Genomic DNA, 21,951 nt, shown 5'->3' with positions numbered 1-21,951 from the left:
TTTAATAACACAATTTTTCCCAGGGATGAGGCACGTTCCTTGTAAGTGAACGCATTGTCTCTGGATTGAGGACAAATTTGAACTTTTTACTTTGAAGCTTGTCACACAGCGAACACTCATTTCCTTTGGATTTCCACAAGTTCACCACAGTTTCCTTTGGGGCATCTATCCAATTACTCTGTCACAGTGGATTATCCCTAATCCTGCATATGGCTAATTAGAATAATGACATTCACTCACAGACACAATCAAAGCACATTAATACATTTCTGTGCTGTTAATGGCGTGAGTTTGTTTACGTGGCGTTTGGAGCCAGAACTGACAAGGACACGCTCAATGATACGAGAGGTGAGCTTCGCTTTGTTCTAGACATTTTAAGGGTAGTTCTACAGACACTGACACGAATAATCTACACCACAGATCTACTATCTACGATCTACACAGGCAGATACGGGGGAAACACGTCGTCCTGCAGAGAGTTTCTGCAGCTTTCGGTGTTTGCTTTCACACGTACTAATGAAATCCACCAACACGAGCACAAATGGCGACGGCGTGAGACAGTTAATACTTACAGTGTGAAAAAAGGAGCATGCAAAAATCAGAATGAGGCCAATGTCAAACACAGAGAGGCAGTTAGGTTTGCATTGGACACAGATGAAACATGATTAGTACCACAGGCAACATTGACCATTTTCACAAAAGATACAAATGTGACCACACCACGGGGCTAACAAATCAATTCATAAATGTAACAGGAAAAGAAAAAGACTCATTAAAGCGGCACAGTTCTGATATGAGCCAAGCAATAATTTGTCTCCTCCTCATCAAATAAAGGGGAGACAAATAAGAGTGACACTGCATCCCAACTTCCAGTTTGTGAAAATGGTAATGTTTGCCGCGTCCCAGCATGCAGTTAATACTTTCGAAGCTGAAGTGCATGCTGGTGAGGAATACTAACCTTGCAATAGCGTTGAGCTAGTGGGTTCAATTACCACTACACGGGGGGAAACAAATGAAACAGAGCAATATGTCGGAAACGGAACTGTAACACATCACTGGCAACACTGGAAAGTGAAAGGCGTGACAACTGCTGCTGGGCAGTTACATGCAAAAGAGAGTCGAGTGTGTGTCAATAACCTGTTTTAATTCTCACCTAACATTGATGAAGTGACCATATGAAAGGCTGTATGTTTTTAGTGAAATCTGAATGGCCTTTGGCACGAAATAGCAGTGTAGTCTGCTGAAAAACTAGATTACTAGTTTGCTTTAACACTGATGTCATTAATGTTTGTGCTATTTTATTCTGAAATTCAACCTTTTTTAATGTGTAATATACCCACTCTGTATCCCTTAAATGATGTTCCCCACACAGCTAAACAAATGATCTTGCATTAGAAACACATTTTCGTCAAAATTGCACTTGTTTTTGACGCTTTAGTTCACAAGTGTTAGGAGGGGATGGTGTGTAAGGGAATGAGCAAGACAGAGACGTCCACGTCCAAGCAGCGGATCACAGTTCCAAAGCGGGTCGAGACCAAACGACTTTGACGTCCCGGTGTGTTTTCATGCTGTGACGTAGCTTGTTTTAACACAGTGGAACAATGTTATTACACTATTATAATCCGTGTATCATACGCTTGTTCATTAATGATAATGACTCATTCTTTCCAATTTCCGATATTGTGCTCCAATGAAATAAAACAAAAAAAAACCGGATAACGAGCGTTTCCCGTTTCTTTCAGTTGTATGCTTTTTTGCCGTGAGTAAGAGGGTAATTCTGAAACCAGTACATTGTGTCCGCTTTCGATAGAACTTTATTTTGAAAACCGGAAATAGGACAGCTTGGTTTGGGCCGTTTGAGAAGAATTGATATAGAAGAGAGAATATCGGCACCTCACATTTAGGAGCGGCTGATGACCACGGAAAGCCAAGTGACGGCTTAGTCATTTAAATGTTATTAATCGTGGAAGTTAAAATCAGTGAATATCTTTCTAACTTATGACAGACGACATTTTCTCCGTGGTCATGTCTTCCGGGTTTCAGAGTGACCCTCCCGTGTGAAGCTCCCCTGTCACAGGTCACTTCTGATTACGCAACTTTCGGGTTGCGTACCGCGTGGTAGACGGAAACATCTAAAGTGGAACAAACGGGAAACGCCTTGCTTCTTTTTTCATTTTTCATTTGAGCACAATATCGGTAATTGGAACAAAACGAGTCATTATCCACTTTTTTCAACGAATGATACACGGATTTATAATGAGGACATCCCGGTATGTTTTCAAGCATGATCTTTTCTAAGCCTTATCCAGGTGGCCTTTGCAGTCTCGTTGTGTGGGAACATAATTGTTAGAACATATGTTGATATGGTGCTACACTGTGTGCAAAAGCTTGTAATACGTGTGTGTGTGGGTGCAGCTGCTCCTGTATGAAAGAGAAAAAAATGCTGTAACATTTATCTATATATGTGTGTGTTTCTAAAATATGCCAAACCATTTCCATTCCTACATCTTAAGTAGGGAACCAGTAGGGAATCGGCCAGCTCAGCCAGATGAATCGAATTTAATTAGACACCATCTAAAGAAAAGCGTCATACATTTCGCTTAACACAGAATGTGCGAGGCCCAGATTCGCTCTGTGTGTTGTTTTAATTATTCATATATAATTCCCTAGAATAATTGATCTGCACAATCGGATACTTGGCAGACAAAGTAGTGAATTATGTTTTTCCGTAACAGATGTAGCAGATGTGCTCACCATACAGGAGGAAGCTTGTGTTCGAGCTGCCCAGTTTGTTGATCGCAACACAGGTGTAGTTGCCGTAGTCGCTGTCAGACACGTTAAAAAACGTCAGCTTCGAAAGTGACGGGGTGTTCACAATCTCCATGCCGTCGAAGCCGTTGGAAATCCTGGAAAGGGAGGGAAAAAAAAGTAAATTATGATTTCTCTTCGTCATGTCTGTTTTATCATCTTTGGTGTCCGCGTGAGTGGCAGCCGATCAATAATCGTCAGTAGCTCGACTGCACAAAATGCCCGCGTAGAAGTGGTTACCTTCTGTCGTCTTTGTACCACTCAAAGTCCGCCTCGGGCACTGCATCAGCCTCACACTCCAGCACTCCTCTCTGGCCAAGGGTCACGCCGACATCTCTGCCCTCTAACACAGTCGGAGCATCTGTACACACACAGACGTCACATCGCATCGTGTGATCAGGACAACAAGGCAGCACTAGTCGAGTCAAGGAAATAAGGAAAATGCTCTTTTTGTTCCTCCTCCCTTGTGTGATCTGCTCCATGACCACAAGTTAACAGGAATTATGAGGTCAAATTATGTACAGTATTTATCAAACCGGTGAGATTGCACGGTGTCAGGACACAATGAGATGAAATTAACTTTTTTAATGGGATACAATTCTTTCTCCCTCTCCCGCAGCAAAGTCTCCGTGGCTTATTAATCATAGATACATTTTCTGTCTCGACTGTTTGAACAAAGCCGAGTCTAAACCTAAATATAGAAAGTCTCATATTTCTCTGTTATATATTTTATTAAGGTCCTTGAGTGCCTGACATTAAAGTCATTAACCTTCCTCGATGACCTCTCTTTCATTCACTTTGCCGTGAATTTATTCATCCATTTATTTATTATTCAAATCCATCTCATTGCTTACTACTTAATACCTTTACAATGACATCTATCATCTTTGTATATCGGTCCTGATTGTGTTGGGTCTGTACTGGTTTCTCGCTGATCTCTGCTTTTACTTCAAATCAAATCAAATCACTCAATGCGTGCTGATATTTTTATTCCTTATTTTGTAAAGGCCTGATACCATGCTGCTGTAATTAATGTTTCCCACTTTTGGGATGAATAAAGTACAGCCGTCTGTCTTAGAAACTAAAAATGCATCAAGACAATTTCTCTTTTGAATAAAGGCAGCGTTTTGCTCGAGAAATTAAACAGTGGTTCTCTGCGGAAAAACAATTATTGAAGCTAACCGTTTAAATGACAGGAGCTCATGCTGAGGTAGACTGAATTTGAACTCATCCCACATTTCCTCAAAGAAAAGCTTCCTGCACTTGGAGTTGATCCATTTGAATTTCAAATTCAAAAAACAGATACTGCCTGATTGCACAACTAATAATCAAGTTTATTTAATTATTTACATTATATTACTTACTTTAATATGTAAATGTTATCATTTATCACAATATGTATTATTATTAATGACTGATAACCCTAATTACCCTTCATTATGGAGATTTTTGTCCATTTTGGCCAATTCTTTCCTCTTGATCTGGCCATGACTTTGGCTGTGTTAGCGCATTAGGCACAATTTTTTTAAGAAAGTTTCTCTCTTGACCAATTTTGGAAATTTGAAAGTCTAAACTACCAAATATTAAATCATTTTGAGGATTTTTAATCCTTAAAATTTCAGTTTGATTACTTGATGTTAATATAAGTGTGAGCCTGGGTGTTTTTTCATAAAACTAAATATTTGCATTGTGTAATCAAACTGGCATTTTAAGGGATCAAATCCCTTTAATTATTCAATATGTTGTTATAGTTTTGATCAGGACGTTAAAAAGCAGAAAAAAACATTAATCTGTACTATTTTTATAGCAGTTTTTGGAAGTGGATATCTTCATCTTTTGTGACTTAAGATGGTAGTAGATTTTAAATCTGTTGCTACGGAAAAACTAATTATGCATCAAAGTCAATATTTTGGCTAATCTTTGACATAATATTCACGACTGATTTAAGATATTTTTGCAGGAAAAAATATGAATCTGTAATGTTTTTATAACAGTTTGTATAAAAACTAATGACTTAAGGGGGGGTAGTAAATTAAGCCCGAGGGTTAAATGGTCGTGAAAAGAAATCACTGATTTCCCACAGCCTACATATTCAAGTTAAGTATTGAATTCTCTTATTGACTAATGGTAATAAATGTTGGCATACAATTCCATAAATTCAGCAGTGGACTCACAGTTGACGGTGATGTCCACCGTCTGAACATCTGCGTCGATGTCATTGATAGCTGTGCATTCGTACGTCCCCGCTCTCTGTCTGGAGATGGATGGGATTTCCAGGTACTCGTCATCTGATACCAGGTCCCCTGTGAAACACACACGCACACACACACGCAGCGCACGCACACACACACACACACACACACACACACACACACACACACACACACACACAGAATGGAGGTGGTCATTCGGAGTTAATGCAATGACTCAACAGCTGTGGATCCTGATTGATGGTTTCACACTCTGCCTACCAAGCTGCGTGACCTCTGGGAAAGTCATTGTCATGCAGGTGCACGGCAGAGGAAGGAGGAAGGTGTTGATTATGGACATTTGCCATAATTATAATTATTTGATTGCTGCCAGTTCCATTGCAGCACTCTTTATTCATTATTTGTTATTTGTGTCTTCCAAAACATTTTTTTTTGATGCACTACTATTCCGACAAACTTGTAATTAGAAACCTGGATCCAAATGGGATTTACAGTACTGTGCTTGGGGCAATTCCAACTTTGTTGTTTTCATGTCTGTCAAATTCTGTGATCATTGGCTTTTCACTAAAATTATCTGACTGAAAGATCTTATATATTAGCAAGCTGTCAATGAGTTCAACTAATACCATACAACATGTGTATGTAATGCAAATAACAAACACAGGTTTTAACAGTGACATTACTCAGGGTTCCACCTCGGCTTTAAGAGAGCCAGCGTGACACTTTAACCTTGTTTTCCAAACTTTTAAAACTGCTAAACTGCTACCAAAACAAGTTTCCCGTATTTTCTGGATGTGCTCCAGTGAAGTGGAAAAGAAATAATTATACTGTATGATCATTATAGCATTGCTAAAATAACAAAATCTAATGGTGGCCAAAGACTTTTGCACAATACTGAATGTTCCGACTTGTGTTGCAGTTGATTTTAATAATTTTATCGGGTTAATATGAAGAATCAGCCAAACACGATTATATAGCTGATGATGATAAACCATGCATGATCTTCCCCCAATCAGGTGTTTTTGTGCCTACACCAAAGGCACAGTACTCCCTGAGCCAAAACATAACCTCATTCATAACCATAATTCCACCATTGATACCAAAGTGCCACAATCAGTTGAAACAGTCATGTTGGTGCACACATCTGTGGTTTAGAAACATGAGCTTGAACATTAGATGAAAAAAAAGGGTGTATTTTTGGCTCTCAATACAACACAGACTCCAATGATCTAAGCAACATCAGTCACAGACCTCGTTAAGTCTTGTCGCCATCACGACAGGAAGATTTTCACACATCTGCACATGTCAAAACTTACACTGGTAAATATCGCGACATGTGCCCCGACTCTGTGTCCAACTGCGACGAGCCCCCTCTTGTTTCCTTCAACGGTTACAAAGATGGCTTCTTGAGCTAACTGACATTTCTCTGAGGATGTTACACTGCGCCGGTGATTAGCGCTTTGTTCTGCCCTCACTCATCTTGTTGTGACTTTCATACTCTACGTCGTCTTTGTGCGTCTCTCAAGCCTTTGCGAGTGTGCGAGGACAACCGCAGAGAATGTGAGAAGGGGGAGGGAAGGAGGGAGGGGAGGGGAGGGGGCCCAGCTACTACTACTTCTTCTTCTATCAATCTGATACACTTGACAGAGTCACTTAATACAGCACTCAAAGTAAAGAACAAAAGACATAATTGACTTCAAGTCTCCTCCCAAGATGCTGCTAGGTGACAGTAATATATTGCACATGGTTTCACTTTGCTGGATTTAGGCATATTGCTGAATTGCACCTGGGAAGGTTGTTATGGAGAGAAACCCTCAATGACACCCTGACGAGGAGTATCAGGAGGACTTGTACAGGTTCTACTATCTTCACTCCCTTTTCTTCTCAGGAGAGGCAGCATTTTGCCAAGAGAGACCACAGTGTCAGTTAAAGAGACGCTGTAATCCTCTGAGGAGAGTTAATCAAGACAAGGCTGTCAGCTGACGCCCGTTCTCAGAATACTCACATCAAGCCTCTCGGTTTTTATGGCCGCGAGCAGCACAAACAGCTGTCCTCGGGATTGACGCGTGGAATCAACGTTTCTCCATAATTAATGGATGAAAACGCAACAAACTTGATGACAGCTGTAGCGACGCCATAAGTCTCATGCATGTTTAGCAATGTAGAGCCCGGTATTGTGGATATAAATAACATAATCTTGTCACCGCTGACGCCTGACGGGTTTTCAAAAGAGTGCTGTAGTGTGTCGGATGACGGCGATAACAGCAAAGTGTGCTTTTTATTAAACACAATACCATAATGTAAAGCTCAAGATGATTAATTAAACCCTTTGCCTGCCCATACACTGTAAACACCAAATGAGAGTTTTAGTGAACCAAGTTTTGATTGAACTGTCAAAAGAGCCTTCATGACAAACAATGTGCCAATGTTTTTATGTGCATTTGCTCCGAGGCTCACTGTCAAACATACGCCTTATCATGATCATATTGTTTTCTCCTAGTGCACACAATGCTCCACCACCTTCGCCATCATCCAGGACCGGCGCCATGAAGTGAATGAGGCTGCAACACATTTTCTCTCAACCCTGTGTAAATCACATTTTGGTTCCCCCCCCCTTGTCTTCCAAATGGGTAGGTACTCTGAATGCTGAGGCGCATTCCCATCAGAAGGATGATGTGTGGGACGTGCAGGTGAGGAACGGTGGATTTACTTGAATATGCAAGAGGCAGGACTCTTTCTCACTCTCACATGGGCTTAGTTGGAAATTATCCAGACAGCTCTGGTCATGGAGGAAGTCAGTCATTATCTACCGCTTTATCCTCCACCAGAGGGTCGCGGGGGGCGCTCAGCTACATCGGGCGATAGGCGGGGTACACCCTGGACAGTTCGCCAGTCCATCGCAGGGCCACACACAGATAGAGACAAACAACCATTCACTCTCACACTCACTCCTATGGTCAATTTAGAGTGTCCAATTCACCTAATCCCCACATTGCATGTTTTTGGACTGTGGGAGGAAGCCGGAGAACCCGGAGAGAACCCACGCTGAACAAATAGCTTTGATTCTAATGATTCAGTGACACTGAAAACAACTGCTTTTCAAGTTACTGTGTGTGTTGCTGCTGCTGTGCAGTGATGACTTTGCCCACGTTGAGTTGGTACTATTTTTGTAATGGAAAATCAATCTAAACCGTGCCGCGGTGATGCGAGTCGAGGCGAGCTGGGACCATAGTGGAAAAGGGCCATAACTGTCGCTTTAAGACCCCCTTTCTGGTGTTAGATCCCAGTGTGGCTGAAGTGTTTGTTGCTGTACGTTGTTGGTTGGTCTTACTGTGGCCACCATGCTGAGCCTCTTCATGTGCTGTGTACGTGAAGCCAGTGAAAGCAGACTACTAGAATATGCCAAAGAATCTTCTCTACCTGCGCGTAAGCGAGAACAAACGTTGTCACGGCAGGAATACCGAGTTCACAGGGCACTTCAGCCCGTCACTATCCGAGATGTGAGAAATGCACAAAGAACTCCTCATTATAGCATTTTCCCCCATTTTATTGGCCATGTGTTCACAGAGAACAAGAAAATAAGATGACAGCGTTACTGCTGATATTTTACGTTTTGTTCAATTTTCAATCCAGGCGCAAAGTATTTTCTGGAACTCTACGAGTCGAGGAGGAGGTGGAGGAGGAGATGGCTTGAAGTCATTTTCGAGCCTTTGTCGGAGATTGCTGAATTTGTGAGCAAGTCTTTAGTGAGATAGCGATGTGTCCTGCACTGCTACTAAGGTGACATGGCAGGACACCAGGGAGACCGCACACAGAAAGTTAGTGAGGAGAAAAATGCAAAGAGAGTAGAGGAAATCTCAGGAGAGGCCAGAGCAGGAATATGTATCCTTGCTATGTCCCTGAAATACCATCCTCAAACTCAGGGCAAAGAAGAACATGGGGTAGAAAATTAAAAAAAGAGAGATATATTTGTGTGAGGGGCAAGGGGGGGGGGCATCTGTGGAGTGAAAAAAAAAATGACAGGAGACTAGATGCTTGAGGGATATAGGCTTTCAAGTAGGGGGGCAAGGGAATGTGATAAGGTAGGATTTAAATGGATAAAACCAAACTTAGGGGAGAAGAAGGAATCATAGCAGAATAACAGGCTCGGAGCTGTTAACAGAAACAGAGGCACACACGCGGGAGAGTGGGAACGGAGATGCTATACAACTATTGTCTCGGGTGAAAGCTAGTTGGAGTGAAATGTGTTAAAAGATGAAGCGACACGTTCTATGTTGCGGTGGGGAAGAAACCGTTACCTCACGGACAGGGAGGACTGTGGAGTTCTGGCTCCTGATAAGATAAGTGGACCTGTGCCGGTTTCACACTGGATGTATTTGCGGTGTGTGATGGCTGCAGCACTGATTGGTTGTGTCTGGCACAGTCTGCTGTGGAGCTTCTGCTGAGGGTTTGCCTTTATAAATAATAATCGACGCTTCTATACTCCCTAACGGCCAGGACTTCTCAGTAATAAAAACCACACGTCCTGTCATTGCATCCTGCAAATATTTAACAATAAATCTTTGTTGAAACAGAAAAAAAGGGGAACGGAATCAGGGAGCTGAGACACGACAGTGCTTTCACTTTGAAACCGGAACAGGATTGTTTTTGTGATATATGTGACGGATGCAGATGCTGAATTTAGTGGAGATTCAATATCATTTTCACTGTCTATTTTGCAGCAACACGTGCATGGTTCAATAGACAAGAGGTCTCTCAAAATGAAAATGTGGCTCACTCACAACCCAGTCTGACTGACTGACGCACATGACTCTTTAAGTTAGTCGTACAAATTAAGCTTTAATCTGTGCCTCTTTTGCCACAGCCGAGCAACACGATAGCTATTTTTTCACCGATTGTTACCCTCTGGCGTGTGGAATTTTCAAAATGTGCCAGGCTGCCTTTGAAGTATTATCCTTCTCGAAGGAAAATACATAAAAGGGACGAGCAAAAAAAAAGGAACCATAGCTTCACACTATGTCTTGGGGTTCTACACATTACAATAAGGCACAGCTCTATGTCTATTGAAGAGGGTTTGCCGGCAAAGAGAATGTGTTGTGACAGTACGGCTTAGATATGACCCGGCAATAGCATGCATACTTATGAGAGTACAAAGAATTTGAAAAGCATGGCTGCCTCTAATCTCTCTGTCCAAAAGTGCTTTTGTATCTAGGTTACAGTATAGAGGAAGGGGCTGCGTGTGAGAGAGAGGGATACACTATTTGAAGTTCAGACAAATAATTGTTTTAAACTGTTAACTGCAGAAGAATACACTCACCCTTAGGTAAGGTATTTCGTTACTTCTGTTTTAGTTTGTGAAATAGCACAAGACCGGTCGATAAATCACTGGAGTCTTGTGTCATAAAAAAACAAAACAAACACGAGAAGCTGCATTTGCATTATTATTATTATTTTTTTTTTTAAGGGTTAGCATCTGTTAACTACGGGAAAGCAGATGGAGGTAGCAGGTTTCTAAATCTCCCACGCGGCATTAATGAATTAGTAAAAAAAAAAAAATGAAATAATACAAATTGTACCCCCCCCCCCAAAAAAGGATGAAAGTTGTGACATTGAAGACATCACACCTGTATCCGTTTCTAAATCTGACCGCAAGGTGTTTGCTGTTTTTCATTTTTGAAAAACAGGAGTCTCAAGTGATGTACTTTTGATTGAGAAGAATATTATTCCTTGCAGAATTGAAAAGGCAGGTTACGAGACGAGGTTACCAATGATGATTTGGAATGGGGTGGGTTTTATTCTTTCCTACAGCGACCCATCGCCCTCTGGGCTCTTTGTGTTCATGGTCCATCAATAGAAGTGGTACGTTTAGACCCCAACAAGGTTGTTAATTCAGGTAAGTAGATGTTTCCAGACATCCTCTCAAACATCTCAGACATCTAAAAAGCTACATGGTCAACTAAGAAGTTGACAAATTGTCTCTTCTTAAAAATGTGCAAATGTACAGTATATATATACAGTTTTAAGACACGTTTGCACTACTGTATATCTCTGAACAATAACTATAATAATATCACACAAATAAGAAGGTGCCATCCATCCCATTTACTATTTATAAGTAAGTAACAGCACCTTGAAGCCTGCTCTGGTTTCAACAGGCCGCCAGAACAGGAGTGATATGAACAATGGCACACATGTTAATTTTTTATAATACATCCCCTTATTAAAAAAAAAACCCAGACTCCAATAACTTCTAATTAAATTTCCTTGACAACCAAGCCATCTGAATAGCGTCCATTGTTCTCTCCCAAGGTAGAATTCAGTCTTGTGCATGCTGCTGTGCACTGTGTGGGTGTCGGCCGACCACCTAGGCTGATAAACTTTGCAGTCAGGCTGCACGGTCTGTGGAAGACACTACGGATCACTTCTGATCCACCACAAGCCCCCTAAAGCCATCTATCTATCAAAGGTGAGGGGGGGAGATGGGTCACGGCTGTGTGAGAGCCCCCTGCCTCAGTGTGAAATCATCAGTCCTCACACACAGACATGCGCGCGCGCGCACACACGCACACACACACACACACACACACACACACACACACACCCAGAATCTTTATTTATTTTTTTTTCCAGTCTTTTTTAACACCCCAGAGTGCTTGAAATAGCAGGGCATGCACACAATGGCCCCGGGCTGGAGCAGAGTTTCTCTGCAGCAGGGAGGTACTGGAACATAGGTTTGGACTTCTGCAAGTACTGGGACATTTTCTGCTCTGGTGCTTTCTCTCTTTCCCTCTCTCTCTCTCTCTCTCTGAGCACAGTGACAATTGTGTATTTTATAAGACTCCTTGAATAAAGTCTTCAACTGAACACCGGTCATGAAACTGACAAGGACATGATGACCAACCAAAGTATAACAACTGGAATTAAGCTTCAAGTAAACAAATGAGGTGAGAAAAAAATGAAATAACAATGAGGCACTTTTTTCATCATCATCATCATCATTTGAATGAAGGTCTACAGAAAAATAAGCCAACTCCTCTCTTGATTTAATGTCAGTAAATATTTTCCTGAAGAGTCAACAGTCTCAACCACTTTTCTTCAACAGCACATGGTGTCAACTTAGTAAATGATTCATTATATGAATTAATCTATGTTCATTTAAAAAAGAAAAGACCATTTAACATGAACGTGCCAATAATGGAAAAAGGAATAGGCTGATGTGTGTGGCTTATTTTTTGCCTATCCTTTAATTATTTCTCATTAGCAATTTGTAATTATTAAGTGCAGCACGTGTATTTTATAAGACTTCATTAATAAAGTCTTCAGCTGAACACTGGACCAAAGAATAACAACTGGAATTGAGCTGCAAGTAAACAACTGAGGAGAGAAAACTGAGACTGCCAAGTTTGTTAAAGCTAAAGAGGAGGTAAGACTATACTAAAAAGAAAAAACACCAGGGGGCGACTCCTCTATTTTCCTGAAGAGTCTTAACCACTTTTCTTCAATAGCACATGATGTCAACTTAGTAAATTGTTCATAATGTGAATGATATGAATGTTTACAGTTACATTCATATCAAAAGTAAACATAAAGCCATGTACTGCTATTTAACACAAACGTGCCAATAACGAAAAAAGGAATAGGCTGACGCCTGTATACTATAATTATCTCTAATTAGTAATTTGCAATTATTAAGTACAACACATATGAGTGGATAGCAGTGTTACAGACATCTGTCGTTGTCTGTAGGTGCCTAGTTCCAGGTGACATCTGTGAACTCACTTTTTACAAAATGTCAATATGGAAGTGGCCAAATTAAGAATTCAGATTCACATCAGTTGCCACTCGTGTCTCATACGGGGAGAATCAAAGACAGCTTCCCAAGATGACACCAGTATTCACATTTATCATTCCGCACTGAAAATGAAAGCCAATAAACGTCGTTGAGTTGTTGTGTACTGGTGCCTGTGAATAAATAAGGAGACAAAAAGCAGATAAACATAAAGCAAGCCGTCACTGCATTTATTTTGATCACAGAGAATGGAGAGATGAGCACGGAATAGAGGATGTCTTAGAGCGCGGTCTGCCGCTCGGAAAAATAGCTTGTTTTACATTATTCGGATCCTCAATGAGGTTGGTGTTGCATAAAAGCTCAGACGTGCACGCACGCACGCACGCTCGCTCTAGCAGCTATCTCAGGGCACACATGCACAGTAGAGATCAGGGTCTGCGATCTGAAGTGGTTGTGTAAAAGATTAGTTTTAAGGCTTTTACTTTATTGGACGGCACACACCATGAAAAAACATGAAAGATGAGCGAGAGAGAGAATGATTTAAATTAAACCACTGATATCAGACCAGGGATGGTAAGTCACTGTGGCACCCATTATAATTATAGGTGCTTATAGTTCACATTCATCACACATTCCCCAAAAGGTCTTATGTAAGACCACCTATAGACGCTATATGTGTTATTTTAATTTAGTTTTTTGTATAAAATGAATAATACAGTATTCATATCGAGAATATTATATAAACATATAACAGACATGTTACTTAGTTAACATCATTTTGACAAACTGGTCTCCCAGTAGATGTGTTATAATCAACGTTTCTAATGTAATGTGGATCCATAAGTATTGCCAAACATTGGTACTGGAAGGAGGACGGGTTGGTCGAAGTGTGAACACTGTTCATGAGAAAGCAGTAGATCCAAGTTCTAGAGCAAATTTGTTGCAGATTATTTACGATATTTTGGTGAGGACTGTAAAAAGTCACAATCTTTTCCTAGACCTAACCAGGTGCTTTTGTGCCTCAACATGACCAAAGGTTGTTATTATCACTACAAAGTTCAATCAGACCGTGCCCAAGCTAAAAAACAAAACAAAACAGCGTGTTCGCAACTGTGATTAAAGCTGAAACAATTATTCGATTGTTTATCAATTACTAAATTAATTGTCAACTATTTAGGCAATCGATTCATCAGTTTTTAAAAAGGGTTTAAACCAGTTTCTGATTTTCAGCTTCTTAAATGTGAATATGTTCTGGTTTCTTTGCTCCATCGAACAAAGAAATCATTCAAACTGAGTCATTTTGTTTTGTGGACAAAACAAAACGTTTGAGAACATCATTATCACGAAGTCTGAGAAAGAATTATCAGTATTTTTCAACATTTTTCTGACAGTGGACCAAACGATTACTCGAATAATCGAGAAAATAATCAATTGCTGCAGCCCTAATTGTGATACAGTGATATTTTTTGCCCATTACCATACCCTAGAAGCATGGTTCTCAAACTGTGGATGCTACACAAGCTTCCTCTGGTAAAATCAGAAATACTGTTCCAGGGTATATGAGTGCATTGAAAATGAGTCAAATAACAAAAAAATTATTAAATAATAGTAAGAGTCACCTTAACTCTCGCTACATTTTAATCTAATTTCACTTTACCAGTGTCTGAAGTATGTGAGAAAAGAGGAGGATGATGATACCTTATTGGGAGCAGGCTGATTTATACTAAATAGGCCACGCTTTGCTGTAACATAGTACATGAACACCAGATTTTGCTTGTCAGATTTGAAATTTGAACAGTATAAACATATTTAAAACATTTGTTTGAGTTGCTGTCCTAATGTCCAAAAACAGGCCAAACAATGGAAACTACTGTACGCACAGGCAGTCTTCCAACTCTCTCCTCTCTGGTATTAAAGACGCTGATTTAGTGCAATCCTGCAACAGTGCAAATGAAATTACCTGAATAGCCATATGCCATATACCCTAACCCTAACCCTATAAACGTGCAACTTCTCAGCTTTCCGATTCAAACCGTTGCCTAAAAACAGTAATGAAAAGTGCGTTTGTGATATGCTCGGTGTTAAAGAGTTAAAACACTATTCGGTTGATATTCATCTATATAGACATGTAAATATGTAATGTTATTTTGGTTCAGGAACATTATCACAATAACGACATGTATGAGCCTGGTCACTGTGTTGACTTTTTCACCACAGTGTGAGGGACTGAAAAAAATAACTGTGTAATTTGGATCGTGGGTGACTCAGGTTCCAAGTCCCACATCAAAATGTATTTATAGGCAATTATAATAGACTGCACCTTTATGAGGCCTGGGGAAAAAAAACAAAAACAGCTCTGTTGTTCACATCAGTGCAGGAAGTTAAGGCAGCAATGAAACGAGCTGTTGGATTCAGTTAATGAGATTTCACAGCAATAGTTCCCAGAGATAGGCAAGTGGTTCAGTCCCACGCCTCAGAAAAACGTGCTACCCCAGGCCCTGGGCCGCGGCACGGCAATCAACTCTATCAGACCTTTTTCTCCCCACTGTCTAGCTCGCTAATTCACTATGCACCTAATTAAAGATAAAAAATTACAACGCTATTGATTGGCTGTTCAAGAGTAAACGCTAATTAGACAGCTTTTCCTAATTAGACATTGTTTTTTTTGGGGTAACTTTGGCCGAGCGTTCATACAGTCATCACGCAGTGAGACATGATGACACTTTGCGTCGTAATAGATATTCCAGCACAATGACGTGCATTGAATGACGTGGTATTGCAAGACCACTTGTCGTCAATTATTTTTACAGAATTTTCTATTAATGCACTGTTCATTTGCAAAAAAGTGCGAAAACCTTACTGACAGCAGCAATAATAATAAAAAAAGGAAAAGTCAATAGACTCAGGCCAGCAGGTCCCTGGTCCACTTCTGAGATAATTGATTAGGTCCTTGAGAAATACAAGTTTTTGTCAAAGTTCACTCAACCTCCTGCCTACACGGAGAGGAGAAAGTGTGTTTTTACTGAATAATGGACATATAGTCGAGTTATAAGGACAGATTAGTTGAGCACTACCAATAATAAATGCCATAGGGTTTAATAAATAATGCCGTGGGTATCATATTTGATACATACATTGCTGAGACTTATCGCATCACCATATGATAGGCATAGATGAGGATTGGACCCCCAATGCAGAGCATGATGAAGAAAGCTCTTATGAGGAAGACAAAAGTATTGACCACAGGACTGAGGAGGAGGAAGAAGAAGAGGGTCCAACAGCGACCTGGACAACAAATCAGCAATCAGCGTGGAAGAGGCAAAGTGAAAAGTAAGGCAAAGAGAAGAAAGACACACGCTGCATGCGGAATTTGATGAAAGCGTTGACCGGGAGTGCAGGTGCAATTTGAACCTCCAGATGTTCAATTTGATGAGAGTAAAATAAAAGAATAAAGATGTTACAGATAGCCAAGGAGAAGAGTTCTTGTGAGATACAAACAAAAAACCCACATATTCAAATTATTCTTGTTTATTTTATTATTTTTACATTTTGCTTAAGGACCAAATAAAGACTTCAGAGTCCAAAAATTTTGAATTTTCTGTTCATTATTTCTTATACATCTACACTCAAACTGCTGGCATAGCCATCAGGGGCAATTTGGGGCTCAGTGTCTTGCCTGTGGACATAAAAAAAAAAAGCTGAGAACTTCTGCCCTCTAATTAGTGGACAAACCTATTCCACCTCCTGAGCCAGCACTGCCCTCAGGAAACACTATAGAAAAGTATAGAAGAATTATCTCCCATTCTTTACAAAACTGGAGCAGGTCAGAGAACATGAGCGGAGAAGATGGCCCTTCAATGCACAGAAGGCTACAGAGTCGCTGCTCATCAGTCACCCACAACACACCTGCTGTGATAAGAACGTGCAGGTGAATGGGTGAATGGCATAAAGACAAGACATTAACACAATCCTCCCGATCCACCCGAGTCCATTCCTACAGCTGCTGTACGAGTATACAAAAGGACGTAATAATAACACGCACAAACATTTTACAATGCATCACACAGCGAGATCAATAACACGCTGAACCCTAACACCAAAGCACATCAGTAGTTAATCAGGTTGCCTGTGTCAGGCAGCAGTAATGCCCTTTAGCAGAAACTCCCTGCACCTAGACTTAGCAGTATTATCCAACACGCTCGCATGCGGTGATTTACAATATCGCTCCACCATAACTCACCGCAGGCTCGGCGCCATGGCCGCCACCACCTTTAAATTGGCACATTCCCAGCATGAGCTGCGGTTGTTGCCATGCTGAAGGACAGAAAAGGCAGCAACGTTTGAGCCGCCAATCTCTCTAAGTCAAAGCATGGCCGACTCAAATTTGTGGGTTCTTGTTCCGACAGATCAGTTCAGCTCCAGTGAAACTGGCTGTAAGAACAAGAAGAGAGGGGGGAAAAAAAAGAAAAGAAAAGGAAAATAGAGTATTTGGAGCTACGGGAAAAAGTCACCCACTGGTCATGGTGGCAACTGAGATGATCTCTCGGCTCCACAGAGCGTTTGTGTAAAGAGCAGAGGCAGTCGTTGTCACATTTGTTCATAATCAATAAAAGAGAACGGTTGTCACTGAACTTGTCGTGGGCTGCCGGGGAGGGGGCGCCAGAAAAAAACAACATGCTTACTAATTAGCCGTTTCTTTTGATGCCTGCCCTTCAAAATAGTGCACACGTACGGGAATTTGAAATCACAACAAATACTGCGGGAGAAACTAGGTCACACTGTTTCACCTCGGCAGAACTTTATTTTCCCCTTCTTTTCTGGCGAGGCCGTGAAAGATTGCACTGTTGTCTTGATGTGACAGCACAATGAGCAGGTGTCTTCACATTTTTATGCCGTAAGCCCAGGACTTAGTGGGAGAAGCAGTGGTTAGTGGTTTATCCGTGGTGGAGGGGACAATTCACAGAAATAGCTGGTTATGTGTTGCAGGCTGCTCCTTTTTTTGGCACAGGGAGATAAGCTTTATGAAACAGCATACAGGATTTAAAACTGGGGATGTCATATGCTGGTGGGAAGAAGATAAATGTTCATCCAGGACGGGGAATGTATTTAAAAGGAGTCACAGGACCACAAGATTGGCTTGTAAGATCGTGCAATTCTCCAGAACACTATTAACCGAACTCTTTGATGAACTGTCATCAAACTTATACAGACATCAGTGACACCCGGTGGATGAATCCTGATGAATTTGGTAATAACCTGACTTTTTCTTCAGCAGGCTGGGGCACGATTTGCAGACTTCTACATGTACGATGATATCTTGTATCGCCTATGGAAGTATCAGTCCTGAGTGTGGTTAGTGATCACTGCGGCTATTCTCTGCTCACCTCAATGTAGCAGCTTCTCCTCCTGTCTAAAGGCAATAAAGCAGAAGTGTAGTATGACCAGCATACACATACGGTCTATAGAAACAAAGAAAAAGGAGCTGGAACAGTGGGCTACAACACTGTCGCTGTCCAGCCTCAAGCAAGGTGGATGCGATCCCACTTAGTGTTGACGAGTTCGCTTACTAATAAATTCTGCACATGTGACTGTGAGAGGCTGTGGGGAGCAGACTGATGATGCGAGTCAACATGGAGAGTCTACAGGCGTCTGGCGTCACATCCTGTGTGCTGCCATACCAATTGCAGGGTAAGAAGTCCACTTCAGACTGAGCAGTTCTGTTACTGCTCTTTACGTTAGCTGTGCTCGGAGCCACTAACGTATTTCCACTCACGTAGTTCTGTGTGGGTTGACCGACCACCTCCCAAAGATCGGATAACAATCTGTTGTCATGTAGGTTTATTTACACCTGTACATGCAAGTGGTCGGGCGCTATCTGATTGCAATCTGATCACAGAAAACGCATTATAATACCAGGTGTAAAAGGGGGGCGTCTGCGAAGGCATGATTCAGGTGTTGTTTTATGATTCAGTGCTGCATGTGCGGTGCCTGGAACTCACCCGGCATGCTCTTTATCTCACCATCAGATAAGCATTTTCCAGAAGTCGGTGTTGCTTTGTAAGCCACTCACTCTCTGCCTGTCTCATGCAGGTTCTTGGCACACATAGGCAGCGTTGCCTCATGCAACCACACTTCACAAAACTTCAATGAGCAAGTGAACAACTGCTATCATCCAGACGCCTACTGGAGCGTAACAGCTGTCAATCACACGGAGTCCACTCACACGTGTCATGCTTTATTGTCCATTTTCCAGTAAATGGGAACATAATTGACAAAATTAACATAATCTGCAGACATCAAACTAATGACTGAGAAGTGAGAAATTGGCCCAATTCCATTCAAACTAAGCCCTTTTTTTGCAGTTGGTGGAGATGTCCGTTTATGTCATTAATATGATATTAAAATATATTCTGACTTCCTAATTAGCTTCACCAAGCAAACAGTACATACAGTCTGTGGTAGCAGTCAGATGCTTTATGTCTTTAAAAGAAATGAAGGAACACTAGTCCAACAACACTGACAGTAGCTTCTTTATTCTCTTCTTTAGAATGTGTGCAGTATTTCACAAATAGTTATTGTCTTCTCTCGATGTTCATCGCCTAGTCAGTCCCACTATTGTTATAATAACATATACAGCACAGATGAAAGCCTCAGATGTTCTGGGCTTCTAAATGCAGTTCATTATCAATGAAGGCGTCTCGTTTGATTAAGTGAGGCTTTGACACACACGCAGGTTCACAGGCGGAAACTTGGTTTCATTGTTGCTTCAGAGGGAAATAATGGAATATCATCTCTGAGCAGATACGATACAACTCCACTGATTTTGGACCCGCTTGTCTCCGCGTAATGCTCTTAATGTCCTCTACATTAATCCCGTCATTCAAAGTGTCTCCACAACATTTACATCCATCCAATTATCCTAATTAATTAGTCCAATTACAACAGGGCCAATTTATTTTCCTGTGAATAATTGCGTTGTAATGATCCGAAAACAGGTAATGGGTAAATAAGTGAAGCGAGAAAATCCACCAGGGTCGAACAAAGTCAAAGATGGGGCGATAAACACAGGAGTGATGGGAAAAGAGAGTGAGGCGGAGAAAAGGAGACAGCACAGGAAGGTGAAAAGGGAAAGTATTATATCATGTAATGTATTTATTTACAGACAAACAAGTTACCTGAGGAGGAGATGAGCTTCCAGCTAATGGAGGGCTCCGGTTTACCGTTGGCTTGGCACATGAGGGTGACGTTGGAGCCTTCGTTCACCACAATATCTCTCGACAGGTTGATGATTTTCGGGGGCACTGTGAAGAGAAAAAATAGACGAAAAAAGAAAAGTGTGAATCCAAAGACACGGGAGGCAGGAAAGGTTAACCAAGAAACATCTTGTCTCTACATAAAACAATAACTGCTTTATTGTAAAACATTTCTTGCTCGGCGAGAAGAGGAGAATGGTCGATCATAATTAATGTCAGCAGTGGACAAAAGCTGCATTTCAAGGTTGAATTATTTGCGCACACCCTTAAGGTAAAGTGAGAATAAACTGCAGCATAGTGCAGGCATAATATCATCTTCTACAATTAACATATTTATGCCTCTCTGGGCTCCATTTTACGCCCAACGCATGATTCAGAGGCCCACACAAATGTGTGTGCTATTTTCTGACCAACACAGTTGATTAAATGGCAAATGCCTTCGGAGCCATCTGAGAACCCACGGGTCGGTCTCACAATGACGTGTGGTCAGATTTACAGTGGGCACTTGTTGGTTAAAAAAAAAAAGAAAGAAAAGCTTTCAAGCAACATAACAATGGTTTGGAGTGAGAAGTGTATTATTTCAGGTGCTTTCAGAAGTGGATTTCTAACATGCACTAAAAGCACTTACTGTTGTGCTGGGAAGACCTTCAGTAAATCTACAAAGATGTAAGATTTCAGTTCCAACGGGGTGATTTATTCCTAGATTTATTTAGTCTAGAGGCCGAGATTTATTTATTTGTGTTGTTTTCCAGTGAAAAAAGCCTTTAAGTTTAACATTTACACCTGTGCAATACAATTTACAGATCACAGTGGATCTACACAGGCTCAAAGCATTTAGTCAATCCCAGTAATCTATGTGGTTTGCGTTTCCGCCGCACGTTTTAAAGGTCCTATTTAAAGGTGGGTTGCAGCCACACTGACTTAAACAGCTGCAAAATGTGTTTCCTAGTAATCCCAAAAGTCCCCAGTCGCCAGTAGGTACTTCTTTTCATGAAAATTTGGATGGAGTGAAAGTTCATCTCCGAGTAATTTTGGTGGAAACGCGCCAAGGTTGTTTGTCAAGCAGCATAGATGCAAAACGTACGTTGCACCAAGATGTCCAGTAAGTTCATGGCAGCTGTTTTTAGTCATTTGCTACTGTTTATTTTTTATTTCTCATAACGTTTTAGTTTAAAATGCATTTAAAATATTCAACACTTGAATATGTGCTTTTTTGTAGGATTGGTATAATATGGTTGTGAGTGATCTGTAGAGTTGGAATTATTCAGCGGTTCCTGGTGTCTCATCTATGTACACTGAAGGAAAATATGATGACAATGAAGAAAATCTCCCCTTCTTTCCCGCACTCATGAATGCAAAACAGTTTCTCACATATAAAGTTATGAGTGACAAAATAGAGGATATATAAAACAAGAGATTTACTCGCATAAATATTTTGCCACGCAGGTATTAATGAAAGGAAATTGTGTTTACTTGAAATTTCAATGGCTTTGTTTCCTGACAAAAAGATAGATGTGATACTGAGTTTTCAGTGCAGCAGGCACACAGAGAGGGGGGATACACTATGTTCATTCCTGTCTTACTGCACTGAAAATGAAGTCAATGAATGGTTAACCGGGACTACTTGTCATTCATGACATGGCTACCATGAAGCTCAGTGGTTTGCACAGGCTTTCTAGGGAGCAAGTGAAAGAAAATGGGGAAAGTTGACCACATACAGACTTATGTGGAATTAGGACACGGTAGAAGGGAAAAGACACAGAGTATAACACCGAGTTACCATTGGCAATTTTATTGGAATGTTTCACAACTCTGGTTTCCAACAAGTCACTTCACGAATCAAGGGTTAGGGCTGTGCATCACTTGGTCCAAGGCAATTCTGCGAGGTGCG

General features: G+C 41.0%; 1 protein-coding gene across 4 annotated transcripts in view; it reads right to left on the bottom strand.

The window, feature by feature from the left end:
• The window catches only part of ntm (neurotrimin), a 396,350-nt gene that overhangs the window by 2,424 nt on the left and 371,975 nt on the right, over positions 1 to 21,951 (bottom strand). For 2 of the 4 annotated variants that reach the window (XM_044041720.1, XM_044041719.1), the window contains 5 exons: positions 19,983 to 20,108; positions 4,983 to 5,111; positions 3,049 to 3,169; positions 2,755 to 2,906; positions 959 to 994 (listed from right to left, as the gene is read on the bottom strand). In XM_044041720.1, the coding sequence (XP_043897655.1) occupies positions 959 to 994; positions 2,755 to 2,906; positions 3,049 to 3,169; positions 4,983 to 5,111; positions 19,983 to 20,108 (564 nt within the window). The remainder of the gene's footprint in view (positions 1 to 958; positions 995 to 2,754; positions 2,907 to 3,048; positions 3,170 to 4,982; positions 5,112 to 19,982; positions 20,109 to 21,951) is intronic. The other 2 variants (XM_044041721.1, XM_044041722.1) reach the window with 1 other exon arrangement.

Source organism: Solea senegalensis, linkage group LG13 (genome assembly GCF_019176455.1).
Source record: "Solea senegalensis isolate Sse05_10M linkage group LG13, IFAPA_SoseM_1, whole genome shotgun sequence".
Taxonomy (NCBI): Eukaryota; Metazoa; Chordata; class Actinopteri; order Pleuronectiformes; family Soleidae; genus Solea; species Solea senegalensis.
This window is presented reverse-complemented; position numbering and strand designations above follow the sequence as displayed.